Genomic DNA, 15,651 nt, shown 5'->3' on the forward strand with positions numbered 1-15,651 from the left:
GGGGGGGGTATGGGACTCAGCGGCTCTCAGGATGCGGCGGAGATTAAGAGGTGGTGTCGGAGCTCTGCACCGTCACAGCAGGTTACTCCTTCACCATGGCAGCAAATTCTGCAAGAGAAGAAGAGAACATGAAACTGGAGTTAACGCCCCGTGGTTTAGAATCAGTTCATCTTTGAGTCCAAGTGACAACTGGTCAGGCTGAGACACAATGTTCAAGAGGCTAAACACATGTTTGGTGAGACTAATGCCTCTAGCCTTTGTCTGGGTGGAGGCATAAAAGCCAACAGTTGTGGCTGAAGATATACATCAAACACATATTTATCATCTTTTTGCTGTGTGCAGTTAGTTATGAGAGACAGAATATTAACACTTTCAAGGCTGCATCATCTTTTCACAAGCTTAACTTCCCTCTGAATCCACTCTTCATCTATGCTGCTTATCCTCTCCACACCTGCAGTCGATTTAAAGTCTCAGATTAACCCGACCCCCGCCCCCCCCCCCCCCCCCCCCCCCCCCTCTGCTCTGAACTGTGATACAGAGTTAGATAGATCCACAAGACTTAACCTGTGATATAATTCATATCCAGCACAAGCCAACACGTTCTGTCAGAGCAGCTGCGTTTAACAGGATGCACCGTTTATTATGTGCACTATTATTTTGGCATTAGTTAATTCCACTAAAAGTCTGTCTACCAGTGTGTCTGAGTAACTGGAGCGACGGATTCAGAATGACCTGCTGCAGACTTTGTGATTCTGTGGTTTGTTTTGTTCTAACGAGAACAGAGAAGATATCAGTTGAACCTTGATGCCAATTAACTCCATTTTAGCTTCTTTTGATATAGTGATCAATAATAATCAATGAGAAGACAATGACTGGACTCTGTGCGGTTCTTCACGTGTGTTTCTTTGGGTGTTTACCGTCGACTCCGATCTTGCCGTCTCCATCCTTGTCGGCTGCTCTTAAAAATATTTTGGTTTCTTTGTCGGTCAGGTCCCGGCCATTTTTGGCGAAACCCTTCAGGACGAATCTGGTAAGAGACAGAGAAGAGATGTGGATCAGTGTCACAGAACACTGGAGCTTTGTGTGCAGCAATAAGGGGGAGTTTGTCGTCATGTGTAGGGGGGGTTGTGTGTGTTTGTCTCACTTGAGCTCCTCCTCCTCTATGTAGCCGCTGTTGTCGGCGTCCAGCACCATGAAGACCTTCTTCACATCGTCAAAGGGTTTGGCCCTCAGACCCACCATCTCGAAAAACTTCTTATGGTCAAAGGAATCAGCAGCTGCACACACACAGACAGACACACACACACACACACACACACACACACACACCGAGATAAGCTATAGGCTTACAATTGCACTCATGTGGGTAGATGTAAATTCTTATTAACACAAGAAGTCTCTGAAAGTTACTTTAAGTTGCTTTTTCGATCTTGATCTGGGTGATGAGGTAAAAAAAAAAACTAATCATAACAAAGCAGCCTTTTAATAAAACAGATTAAGAACGTGTTTTCGCCAGAGGACTCGTCAGTTCTAGGTCACGGAGCTGGAACTACTTCCTCTGTCTGTCTGCACTGTACAAGCAGATACACTGAGTTGTGTTCGATTGGCCATTAATATCAGGTTCTGCGTGATTAACGGTATATACATATATATACTGTACATATATATATGTGGCAAGGACCTTACCTGCAAATGCATCTACAGCTTTCTTGATGTCATCAGTGTTGAGGATGCTGCTCATTGCCATCTTGGCTGCAGAGGAAAAGGAGACAGAGAAGGGGACAAGGTTAAAAACCAAGGACACTAAGGGAGCAAGGCGACAACTCGGAGACATCTTCGTGTTGCTCCTGTGACACGCTCGAAATGGAGCAGGAAACCGGGACATGTGAGACGGAGGTGATGAGTGACAGAATGAATTAGTGATAGTAACAGAGGGAGAGGCAGAGATATACATCACTGATAGAAACAGGAAGGAAAACTGAAATACGTTTCATTATCTGTGATTTTTGAGTCGCCTCAGGCAGATTTTCACCGGCGATGATGGTTGAGACATCAACTCCCATGATCCCACGCTGTTTCACGACATCATCAGACTTACGTCTTTTTGTATTGTTTGGATTTTGAGACCCCTAGTGGCCAAAGTTATATATGTTAAGGGACATTGAGCAGAGGTCATCGACATTACAGAAAAAATATGAAAGGATATTTGAGAGGAGCAGCGAGGACAATGCGGTGTCCATATCAGTGTTCTACATTTCATCTGTGTGATACCATCGAGCTATTATAGATGGAAGAAGGTCACGGGGCCAGAAGACAAGTCTGCAGTGTGTGTGTGTGGGGGGGGGGGGGGGGGGGGAGTACATCTGATATCTGAGGGTCCTGCTGTGTCTGAAATACCACTGGAGAACCCTGTTGTACTTCACACTGTGAGAGGTGAGACCTGCTCGGAGACTGAGACAGATCCTGATCGCTGTTTATGAGGTTTTCACCTTGTCTTGAGTTTGACCGATGCCCCTCCCTCCTCTGTTGCTATTGCAAACACACACACACACTCTCACACACACACACACACACACACACACACACACGTATATATATATATATATATATAGACGAACATAAAGAATCTCTGAGCGAGCGGCAGAGGAAAACATCTGTGGTGAAGAAGTGATTGACGTGTGGATTAGAGGTTGAGCTGCTCTTTGAGGTCTGGTGAACCCTAATGGGGACCTGCTTGGTACAGACATAAATTCATGTGGGCCTAACAACAGATAAATCACACTTCACTCAGACGTTCACTCAAACCACGACTCTTCCTAAATGGATGCACACATCACCAGTCAGGCATTCTTCTTAATTTGTCAACGTCATGGACTGTAAAGTGTCTCAATCGCCCCCTGGTGGCTGGCTGCAGTCATAGATCCCGCATCCTCTATGTTCGTGGGTGGGAAATTTACCAAATTAAAATGTCAAAGTACGTGTGTAAAATAATTTTGTTTAGGTAGTTCTTATCTTATCTCTTTATTTGGTCGACACAAATCGATCAAATAAAGAGTTAATATTATTTGAAGACTGGGAATGGTGAATGTACGTATTCAATTTCATGGCTCTCCATCAAGCATTTATAAATTATTTCCGTGTGGAACAAAATGCATCGACAGAAAGTGACCAGGCTAAAAACAACTACGCTCTTTACTGCATAGAGCTCAAATAAACACCCACAGACACACACACACACACACACACACACACACACACACACACACACACACACACACACACACACAAACACAAACACAAACAAGGTCAAAGTAATGATACTGTATCACCGCAGCCACGACACCACCACCATCATCATCATCATCATCACCCCCGTGTTCCCTGTGTGCAGCAGATAATGCTGAGCTGGCTCAAATCATCACTCTGTCCTTTTTCAGAGTTGGACAAACCGTCTGAGCTGATTGAACGTTTCCACTCAAACAAATCACTCACCACTCGACACTTTGCTGCATCGCACCTGGAACAGTGGAGACGTCCTTCTATCATCTGCCTCAGAATCTTCTCTACTTGTCCATATGCATCTCTGAATGGTTGTTTCTGTTTACTGGTCCCTGGGGTAAGCTGGTGATCTGTCCCTGCATCTCGCCCAGTGTCCACTGGGATTGGATTCACCCTAACCATAGATTGTATATAAAGATGGACGAAGCATCGCCACTTCCTCCCACTGTCCAGAAATGAAAGCTCCTGAACGTACATCAGTGAGAAATACATTTTACACAGTGTGAGGAAATCACCACAATAATGACTGAATGAGAGGTCTCATGTTTGCATTGATTTATTACACATATATAACATTAAACCAGATCAGTGTTTAGTAGCGTATGTGTTGTGTTACCCACTGGGTGAAGTCGTTCATATATTACACTCCACTGGTGTCCCACTCAGCTCCGGTGATGCATGAGCCCGGCGTTATCTACTTCTCTAACATACTGCTACACACACAGATCAATACTGAACACTGCTTAACGTGTGTGGCCACACAGCCAGTCTTTTATCATGACAGAGGTGCAGCCCCCCCCCCACTGACCTTTCACCACAAAGGTGTCCGAGGGGAGAAGAAACAATTCCCCACGAAATGAGGAGGATAAGATTGATTCAGGGAGGCGTCTCAGTCGCTGGGCTGTCGGTGGAACTGTATAAAGTAAGCCATATTGATTTAGTTAAGACCAGCGCTGATCTGACGTCAGCCTCGGCAGATGTTGTGTTTTCACTGCATCAAAAACATGCATGGAGATTGAGGCTTTAACGGCAGAATATTAATCATCTTGATTTAAGTTAGATGTTTTCCTAGAAACTAAATAATTGTTTGGTATTTTTTAACGAAATATATAATTTTTCTCACTATTAATATGAGGTTTAATATGACAAATGTTTAACTAATCTTACATGTAAGAGTCACAGAAATGTTCTGCCTATATAGACTTGCTACCACACTGTGAAAATATCACATATGAATTCCCGCAAAAGGAGAAACTTGAGCTTTAGCAGCAGTTTGAGCTTCAACCCACGTGATAGCATGTTGACGTGAAAACAAAAACTATAAATTAATAAATAACTATGTGGTTTGACTGTGTTGACGTGTGTTTGAGTTTATGCTTTGTGTCTTCGGTCAATAATTAAAGAACCTAGAGGGACGGTGTAGAAAGATCTCAACACATCGACATAGAAAGAAGAAAGAAACCTAGAGAATCAATATGTTTGTGATCAGTTGATAATAATGCTCTGGAGTAAAGTCGTAGAGTTTTTATTGTTCTCTTATTTTGATGCCTATCAGTGTTCTGCCTTCCAGGGTTTCCTCAACTGATCTAATAGATATGAAGAATCGTCCCTGGTAAACAAACTGCAGTGAATAGTGTAGAAAACCATCATGATTCAACCCTCAGGCACTGTTCTGTAGGTCTAATGCAATAACGTGGAACCAATCATGTTCTTTAACTTTAAATTTTTCTTTTTAAATCAATATTTTCCCCACGAAATTCCCGTCTGAATATCGGTAGGAGTGATATGAGCATCAAACAGAATCCACCAAGGTCATGTGCAGCCCCGCTCTGCTGGGTGAATGGACCGATCCATCCCCACCTGCTCCTCTTTGTCTGTAACCAGAGTCTTTGCAAAGGTCTGTTGTCTTGAATTGTGCTGTACTCCATAAACAATGTAAAAAATATGTATAAACACAAACATTTGCACAGCTATAGAGGACATTGCATTCGCTGGAACATTGCATTGACCTTCAGGGTCGGCAGTATTTGAGTGTATAGTGTTCAATCAGGGATCGGTTCAGCCAGATCATTTCAAAGAGATGTAATTTTCTCCTCCGTGAGTAGAAGCAGCTGCAGCGACTGTAACCTGAAGAAAATGAACCACTCTGAGAGTTCATGGAGAGGCCTCAGTGATTCTGCTCTTCTCTGAAAGCTTTCTGTTGGAACTCCCCTGATCTGCGCTGCTGATCCTCAAATAAGCCCGATGGGTGAAGGTAGTCGGGAGTCACCTCTTCAGTGGGCATTACACTGTCTGCTGGTTTTATAGAGCTGCCGATGGGGACGAGGTAACACAATGGTGTGCGTTCGTAAACAAATGCATGTGTGTTGCTCACCGGCACACGAGCGAATGAAAGGAAGGATTTGATAAGAGCAGTGAAGACGCCTGGGAATCATCAGGTTGTTATCACCGCCGTCAACTGTCTAATCCTCTGACAGGAACACGACAGGACCCACACAGTTACAGCTCGGCAATTGTAGCCCTGTGTGTGTCTGCTTGTGTGTGTGTCCGTGTGTGTTTACTAGTTTGGTATATTTTGTGAGGTAAGTGTGAATCCACTAGATTCAGATTTGCTGTTGTGTTAGTTGTGTGTGTTACTGGACGCCTACATTTCCCTTGGGATCAATAAAGTATCTATTGATCTAGAAATCTATTTATAAATCTATTTTAATTAGGATCTGGACCAATATTACAGACTCAGAGATACCAGTTCCCTAATATATCTTATATTTCATGAATCTTTGAATTAACTAGATGTTTTGTGATATATTAGATATTAAAATGTAATTCAAACACAGATCAGGTCACTTCTTGGTCCACACCTTCAACTTTCACTAAAATCAATTCTGTAGTTTTTCGATAATCATGGGAACATGCAAACAAACAGCATGAAAACACAGTAGAGGTAACAACATATCACAACCTTATTGTTGGATTAAAGAAAAGAATGATGCATCCACTGGAGACCATGACTATCAAAGCAAGTTAGTCCTTGTCATGTGTGATCATATCATATGCATGGTCCCACACTTCCCACTCCCACCTAACTGTCTTAGATTCATAATATCATAAAGTGCAAAAACTCCAACGTGACGACTTTGCTAAACACATGAGATTAAATCGATCTCAAACATCCACAGTCGCTGGATATTTGCATAAAAATATTATCATACAAATTAAAATGTAAATTCTGTTTAATCTGCGACTGAACGCAGCAGCATTAAGAATGATAAGAGGAATGCATCTTCCACTGCAACACACAAACAAATCATAAGGCAGCTTCCTCTTTAATTAACTGGCTGCACTTACGTATTGTTCTGTCTATAAATATTCGTGGTAGCATCTGACTTTTCTTTATTTTTAAAAATCTGTGATCAGCCACAGAACCAGGAAGAACTTCAAGTCTTTTACCGCATCAGCATTTTGACAAAGTTGCGTTACCCTGGAGTACGGACAAGAGACTTTATTGAATCTCATTCGCTTTAATTAAGGTTTGACCTTGAACGATATCACCAGTAAGCACTTCAACAGGATTCTGCCGGCGCCTCCTGTTCTGGCAGCAAACCGCAGCTTTCAGCGTGTAATTACCTGGTTGATATACCGTCTCTGTATCTGACTCTGATCTGACTTTAAGGAAGGAGCCGGCAGAAGACGGTAAATTGAATGTTTCTCATCTATACGCTTTTCTATGAGTCACATCTATCACACACAGAGCAACAGTGAGAAACACTCTGATATCAATGTCCAACAATCGAGATCGAAATCACAATATTAAAAAAGATAAAACTCCCCTTAAAACTTCCATTTCTTTTTCTCCCTATACATCCATTCTTCTTCTTACCTGGTTGCTGGTGGGCGAGTGGAACATCCAGTCAAGAGATCACAGTCTATGCTCTTCCTGTTTTATAAGAACCCGCTCCAACTATTTCAGGATGAGGTTCAGATCAGTGTGGGCTCGGGGGACGTTCGGCCTCTTGGCCCACGTGTATCACTTTCACCGCTCTCATGCTAATCAACTTTTACTAAAAATAATCCTAAATCTCCCCCTCTCAAGACGCCGGACCTCCTTTCTTATCCTCAGGTGTCCCGGCTCCTCTCTTCTCCATCTTTCCTCCTTCCGGGCCGTTTGAGTTCTTCACCCAATTTGCTCACACCTCCCGCCCACGGGGGCTCAACTGATCCAATCTCTACCTCTCTCTCTCTCTCTCTCTCTTTGCCTTTCTCTATCTCTCCTCTTTCACACTTTTCAATTTATTCTCACCTTTGTTTCTCATCTACCATTCCCTCCCTTTAAGGCATCCTGTATCATCGCTGGCTTAATTCTGACAAAGCCTCCAGGTCCCCTTGTCGGCACATTTAATGATAACAGTGACACTGTGTCCACCTCGGACGGACAAAAGCAGGTTTCTGACTTCCTGTCAGCGGCTGCAGGTTTTCACACCTGAAATGAATCTGCAGAAAACCTCATTTGACTTTAAATTGTTTACAGCTGACTTGTTATTGAAATGGGGGGGATTGGAATGTGCAAAAACATTACACTCAGCAAACCTTAGCTGTCGTACTCACTACTTCAAACGTACCGCTACTAATTAATATCTATTTAAAGTGATGCTGCTAATATAAGCATGAACCTGGATAGCATGAGAAACTGTGGTTCCCCTCTGGACTTGGACCTGGGAAAGGAGCTCACCAGCAAAGAATTAGGTGACTGGTCACATCCTGAAGAGATTGAATGAGCGCACCACCTGCACCACTTTGGCTCTGAAACCAGGCTCTTGCAGAGACGATGGCCTCAATCCGGTTTGAGAGTTGGCTCGAGGTCCTGGCAGATGTGTGGACACTCACAAACTCTAAGTGTTTCTGTGTTGGACGTCTCTCCGGAGTGTAAGAGGTTTGTTCTCTGTGCGACTGGAAGTTGACTGTGCTTTATACAGTTAACAGCAGTCGAGAGTATCTTCTTGGAGGGTCCTGGAAAGGGCACGATCTGAATCCTCTATAGTTCATCTGGAGGACCTCAACTCTCATGTGCTCAAACCTGTAACTGGAGGGAGGTGAATGGAAGAAACAGCCTTTCCCTTATGATATCCTTGAATCACAGGAGCATCACACAGCTCAGCCTCTTGGTGAGAGCCCAGGCAGAAGGCTGGAGGAGATCGGACAGATTGTGGACCCTCGGATTCAGTGCACGGCCACTTGAGGGATTTGGGGCATTTGCCCACTCTGTCAAACTGTGTGTTGTGGACTTGGAGCAAATCTCACATGGACATATGGAGGAGAGCAAAGCTTGACAGGCTTCCCATCATATTCACTAGTGTTGGCTTTGCAATCAGCCCATTGTTTAGAGGAGAAATAAGACAAACTCTCCCAGTAAAGCTTCATTAGATCAGTTTGCCAAAGAAGTTGAATCAAACAAAACACTGAGAAATGTGTAAAGTTAATAGCCAGACAAACATAATCAGAGTTCCAGCAAACTATACGGGACATTGTAACTTTGCTGAGATAGAACCCTGCAACGAGGCCTCATTACTCTTTATTACTATAACCCGACAATAAAACTCCCAGCTATTGGCAGGTGGTACGTCCCATCTGGGAGAGTGCAGCACACCCGGCCCAGGACTCCTCCCCCGAGGCTCACCTCCATATGTGTAGTGATTATAGATCATAGCAAACATCAGCTGTTTCCACCACTGGCATTACTAAGAGCCTCTTGCATTGACCTTTAGAGGCCGATACCAGACCTAAGAGCCTCTGACTGTACGTGGAAGCCATAAAAAAAGGGAGGGATGGATTTATGCTGTTCCTGAGTTTCGGGCATGTGTTGTGAATGTTTATGTGTCTGAGAGGGTGTGAAGCAGGGATCAGTGTCCTCTGGTGTGGAAGGACTTTCATCAACAGGTGATATTATATCAGTTACTGTCTCGGCTTTGTGTTTATGAGAGCGCTGCAGGTTTTATGACGAACCTTTCATTGATATTGGATGATATTTTAGAAAGAATCAATTTAAAAGTGTCAGAGATTTACTATGTACGCAGCGTAATCATGAAATGTTTCGTAGAAGCTCTGATATGTATATTATTGTCCTGGTACTGGAATATATTGTCACCAGCGAAACAACGAGAGAGGTTATTTGTTTAAAGTTGTGACTTTTCATGTAATAGAAACAAATCTTTGATACTAGTTATGGTCGACATTCTGAAAAAGACATGTTTCCATGTTTGCATGTTGCCTTAAACTCTACAAAATGAATCCGCAGAAGGTAACACACTGGTTTTTACGAGGATGCAAAAGCATTTGCAAAAGACGAATGCAACTTTACTAAATCACAAATCAGAAACTAATGGGTGACTGATATTCATGAGCTGGTGCATTTTGAAGCAGCTTGAATTTAAAGGGCTTGTCAGAGATGGTTATTGATTCCGCTCTAGCTCACGATCACGTTGTTCCGTCTAGAATTATCAAACTTTATCTTTCTGTCCGCTGCTCTGAATTCCCCTCGGAAAACCTGTCCCGGAACAGAACTCCCAGTCCCACTGAAGGATCGTCTCCTAATAGTCGTGAATCTTTTTCTAACCATTTCATGCCGCTCCTCTTCTTCATCCGCTCTTATAATGTGATGCAGCCTTGTGACAGGCGTTGCTCTCCCTCCCGCTGAATCTTCCCTCATCCCTTTCTCCAGCAGCCAAAGGCCTGCTGAGGGGGGTTCCCTTGATCCCGTGATGTGTCTCTTGCAGGTCTGACAAGGGGCTCGGCAGGGGGACTGGGGGGGGGGGGGGGGGGGGGAGGGGGGGCTGATGGAGGAATGACAAGCGATGCTGGGAGGGAGAGAGATGTGCGTGATGAGGGAGCAGGAATTAACAGAGGAATGCACACAGAGGAAAGGAGGAAAGTAAAAAGCGAAGGATGAGAGCGGTGACGTGGTGGAGGGCTGGATGAATGTGTGGCTGTGAGATGGGGCATGGACTCAGGTGGGGGAAGGGATAAGACACTGAAATGAGACAGAGACATAAGCCTGTGCACCTCTGGCCTGGGAGAGAAAAACCATCAGGGGTTGCTGCCGCAGACAAAATGGAATCCTGCATAGACTGTTGTTTTTTTTTCTTTCTATCCCCTCAGCAAAGTCAACAGCTCGTATACTTTACACCCAACACATGCTCCTATGAGTCGAGCAGCATAAGAACTTGAGTCCCAGTCGTCCCACTGCTTCAGATTATCCGTGCATCACTTCCATTATAGAGACTTTGGGTTTGTGTGATTACTTATGAGACTCCGGCTCAGGATGAGATTTTTAAAGATCGTTTTTAAAGGGTGATGCGAGGCTCTTCACTGCGCTGACTGGAATATGAATGTGGAAACTCGCGCCTTTGGTGAACTGAGGAATTAACCGTCTAAATGTGTTGATTTTCCTGTTGGAGCTCAAGCGAGGATTCACCACATCTAACGTTAATAACACGAATAAGAACTCTCTCACATCTCAAGTATAAACTTCTTTGTCTTGTTAAATTTGCATTCACGTTGTCCCTTTATGTGTTTGTTTGACACGTCTCGTTCCCCAGTCAAATAAGGATTTAGTACTATTTAAAAGAAATACATTATATATAATATCAAATTCAAAGGCTTTATGTCCCGAGCAGGTTGCCTCCGCTCAGCAGGGAGGCGTCGTCCTCACATCTGATCACATTATGCAGCTGGAGCAGATCCCCGCCCTCAGCATCTTTCTTCTCCACAGGGTTTGTGCTTTCTGATGGAGTCAATCTGTTTGATTTATCTGGATCGGAGCGGCGTGATAGAGGGACATGATAGAGGGACGTGATAACGAAAAAGATAGGGTTGAAGAAATGCTGACGCAAACACACAAGCTTCAGTGTGAGGATATCTCACGGGAACCAAAGCCTGGATATGAAAAAGCATTTAGATTTAACACGTGCTCTTTAGATGTTGATGTGGTGATTATACTTCAATGATGTCAGCGGCCTTTGGGGGGGGGGGCGTATCAATATTGATACGAGGGAAACCGTTAAAGCGAAAGGTTTGGAAATCCAGGACAAGCGAGCGAGAGCAGGCAAGAACCGATACATCCCTCCCCCTCCCTCCCCCTCCCTCCTCCTCCCATCAGCCATCTCTTCAAAGCTACACCCTTAAGATGTGTACGCACACTGCCTGACAACTGCTATAAGCCGACTTTTCCATTACTCACGTACTTCTGGCCCCAGTTTGTCTCCCTGGCTGAAAATGGACAGGGTGCCCGCAGGTAGGCAAGAGGATTTCAACAAATGAGATGAAAAGTTCCTCAGAAACAAATTGCTAAACCTTTCTTTAAAATAATTCCACTCTATTGCTTGAAAAATGAATTCCATCAAACCATCAATATGTGAATTTGTAAAAGAAATTCCAAAAGTTTTCCCAACACATAGAAAGAGAGAATAGAGTTATTGAGACTTCGTCTCCCCCTCCCCCCCCCCCCCCCCCCCCCCCCCCCACGCACCAGTATATCACTGTGTCTCAGCGGTTTTCTTTTTCCATTTGTCTCTCTCACTCTGAGAAAAGACCGGAGGAGACGGAGACTGGTGAAGAAAACATGAGAAGGCAGAGATGGATAGAAAAAAAGAGAAAATATGTGAATTAAAGAAAAATGGAAAAGATGGCATGGATAGACAGCTGGGGGGGGGGGGGGGTATCTGCTGACAGCAAAAAGAGGGAGTGAGACGGGAGAGGACTCATTCGCCTGTTATTAGGAAATCCAATCTTCTCTCCTGTCATTTTTTTTGTGCGTGTGTGTCCTTGTGTGTTTTGTTTACCTGCTTCATCGTTGTTCTTTGTGTGTTTAAAGCAAATCTCTCGCCTCCTCCTCTAAATAATCAGATCCTGTTCAGATACAAAGCTTCACAAGATAAAAAGAAAGCCGTCCTCGCTGCAGGGCCTGAGGGTTCTGGGTGGCACACGCCCTCCGACAGAGGCACAAAGATACCAAGAGACTCCGAGGACAGAGAGAGGGATTGACCCGACTCGAGATGCGTCAGAAGACTGATGTCCTGACACGGGGAAGATAACAAGACAGAGGACAAAAAGACGAGTCCGAGGACTGATCACAGCGAGAGAGCATTTGTTGCAGGAAGATGTACGAGTGTGGCAGCCGGAGACAGAAGTCATTCATCCATGACTGCAGAGATCTGTCTGAGTGGCGTCGGCTCTCTCTGAGCTTCTGGTTGTTGTCATCATCAGTTGTGTCTTTATCACTTTCATCTCTCTCACTGTCATCACTACATCTGCACTGTCATCATCATCGTGTGGTTTTGTTTCTGCCTGAAGAGTTTATCTCCATCTCATTTTGTTTATTGTCTCATCATTACACACTCTGCCGTAGGTTGTTGTAAATAATTGAGACCTACGGTTGTGTAGATACTGGAACATACTGCACACACATTTACAACCGACTGCTGAGGAGCATGAGGAGTCAGATCACCCCTCTGTGATGTATGAGGGATTTAACACCAGTCGGGGAGATAGAGGTGTAATCGAATCTCTTCCTTAAACCTGGTTCCGGTTTGCTTACCTCTGGACTAAATTAGGACCTAGCAGATGTAATTTAGATGTAGCTACGATTAGTCAGGATTCGATTTGTGCACTGGCCTCACATTGGTTAAGACATTTTGGGATGGTGGTGCAGTGAACATCATCCTCATTGTGTTTTCGTCAGAAGCCAGATGCTTCTATTCCCATGCTTTCCTTTGGTGTGTTTTATATCCAGAGCACACAAACAGATGTTAAAGAACATAACCAGTAGATAACAACAGTCACAGATGATGTCATAACAAACGTACACACACATACAGACAAAAGACAAACCTACAGATAATGGATGTGAAAATACAAGTTCCTGCATCCAGATAGTGATCATGAGTCAAAGACTGAGAGAAAGAGAAGAGGAGGAAAACTATTTGATAAAGTTTAGAAAGTTATAAACTAGAATACATCAACAGGAACTGTAGATGACTGGAGGATTCTGAGGGAGGTAGAGCACAACTTCTCTTTGGGAGATGTGAAGGCATAATTAAAGTTACAAAAGGAGAAAGAGCTCGTCAGTTAATAAAAGTCAGGAGCGTGTCTGTGGTCAGTGGCGTCTGTAGAGGATTTACATGTCGTGACAAGCAACCGACCGACTCAGACTCCCAGTTCCATAAAGTGTCTTTATAATGGGAGGAATTATTTTATTTCTTCTAAAGGAAGGAACAGGAAAATTGTTCTGAAAGATAAGATCTGAAAGCTGCAAGAAGTGAAAGGAGTTTATCAGAAGACATGTGGGACACAAATCTTATAAAAGTTTTATGAGATGAGGAATATACAGGATTTTCCATGCATAATAATACATTAATAATTTAAATATGATCTCACTATATTTTATATTTTTTCTTTCAATCAATGGGTAGTTTGGATATTCATACATATACCAAATACACGCACGCCTTTCACACCATAATATACATGATAATTGATCATTAATGATTTTCCTACTTTTTATTTTACAATTCAAATCTTATTAGATGTTATAAATTGTAGGTAATTATATGAAACTTGTGCCACGCCCATTCTGAACCTGCCTGTTTGTGTGACTTTTGTTAATTTTCTCTCTGTGAAAAACGACCTTGAGGGATAAAGACCTGCCTCTGGACTCAGATCACAGAACCATGGAGCTGCACAAAGAGCTGCTCACCAGTTAGAAGATGAATGGTTCTGGAGATATGCAAAACCACTGTGTAGTTACTGGATTCTAATGTGGACTGCCTACATTAAACACAGTGTGAATCATGACTCGTGACATGTGGGCAGGGACGGTGCTGTAAACAAATGAAAGGCTGAGTAATGGTTCATGCAGCCCATTACACTATTTGATGTGGGGAACAATCATCTGTTCCGACTCCAGCAAACACATTGATTAGTGGCTTAATTGAAAATATTGTGTAACTGGAAAAATCCCGTTATCTCTACAAGCAGGAGGAGAGTCCATGTTTCCACTGAGAAGATTTACCGCAGGGAGAAATAATAATGAGGAAAAGGCTTCTTACACACGCACATGTGTCTACATGCATCAGGACACGCTTCAGCATGTATGTTGCATGTAACCCTCCTCCCACTCCCAACATATATGAGGTTGCACACACACAGTAGCTCATGCGTGTTCTAAAAGCATTTGACCTTGAAGTTCAGGGTACACGCAGGGAAATGTGCTCTCTATGTGAGTTGGGGGGGGAAGACTGTTGAATTCCAACAAATCACCAATGTCAGGCAAGAGAAAAATAAGCATGTGAAGATAATCCCACATTTTGAATCCTCTCCAGTTTGAATCCCATCAGTGGCCCGAGTGCCGCACACTATGATAATAACCAACAAAGTGTGTCTGTCACCTGACGTGCACCTCTGTTAATCCAAGGGCGACTTGGTGACCTCGCACTAGAGGCTGCTCTCCACGCTCATCCAGCAGGTGTCACATCTATCTGCTCTTTGAGGACGGTATAAGTTTAATACGTGAACGATCCATTAACACGCATCACGCCAACCGGCAGCAGTTTGCTGTGCGCTGAGAGCCAGCCGCATTGCAGTTCAAATCTAATTTCAGTCAAGGACTCGCTCGGGTGAGAGAATCTAGACGCTGCCAGTCTGCAGGGCGGCAACTTTATTATTGTACATGATGCAGCGTGAGAACGGTTTAGTCTTCAGTCTAATTCTGAGCTCATTCATGTCCGTAACGTGTCTCGTTGAAGTATCTCATGTCCTTCGTATGTTTACCTGGTTCACCTGCCTCATTTAGCCAGTTAGCTCCAGTTAGCCACATCGAAAACAATACAAGCTGTCACAAGCTGTCAGCTGCTGGTAGGTTCATGGGGGCTCGTCAGTCACCCACCAATCACAGCCACCCATTTTCTGCTCAGCTAAACTTCAACTCACGTCCTGGTGCCGGCAACTTTCCTCCACCACCCCAGCCTCCACCTTTTAGCAAGGGGTCCAAACACGGTTGTGGTAAAACGATATTCAGCTTGAACAAATGTATCTGGCATGCTACGCCCATTGGGGGGGGGAGGTTATCGTTTTATCACGATAACCTCCATGCAGGGCCGTGTGGTGGTGTGTGTTGCAGGGAGAGAGAGAGAAGATTGGCATTTGACATCAGAGAGGAATTATAATCAAGTCAAGTTAATGCACTGGCATCTCATGTGCATCGATCCACTCCCAGCTAATGTCCCATGGTAGCATGAGTTGACTTATTAAGTGCACACCTCCAATCACAATATGATCTGATGAGATAAAAGCCCATTCATTCAACCTGCACTTTGAGTCATT

At 43.8% G+C, this 15,651-nt stretch overlaps 1 protein-coding gene across 1 annotated transcript in view; it reads right to left on the reverse strand.

The window, feature by feature from the left end:
• pvalb6 (parvalbumin 6) overlaps positions 1-15,651 on the reverse strand; it is a 39,642-nt gene continuing 23,991 nt past the window's right edge. The window contains exons 2-5 of the mRNA XM_053444379.1: positions 1,687-1,752; positions 1,145-1,277; positions 918-1,027; positions 1-108 (exon numbers count right to left, since the gene is read on the reverse strand). Coding sequence (XP_053300354.1) covers positions 83-108; positions 918-1,027; positions 1,145-1,277; positions 1,687-1,747 — 330 coding nt within the window. The 5' untranslated portion in view covers positions 1,748-1,752 and the 3' untranslated portion in view covers positions 1-82. The remainder of the gene's footprint in view (positions 109-917; positions 1,028-1,144; positions 1,278-1,686; positions 1,753-15,651) is intronic.

Source organism: Pleuronectes platessa, chromosome 16 (genome assembly GCF_947347685.1).
Source record: "Pleuronectes platessa chromosome 16, fPlePla1.1, whole genome shotgun sequence".
NCBI classification, from domain to species: Eukaryota; Metazoa; Chordata; class Actinopteri; order Pleuronectiformes; family Pleuronectidae; genus Pleuronectes; species Pleuronectes platessa.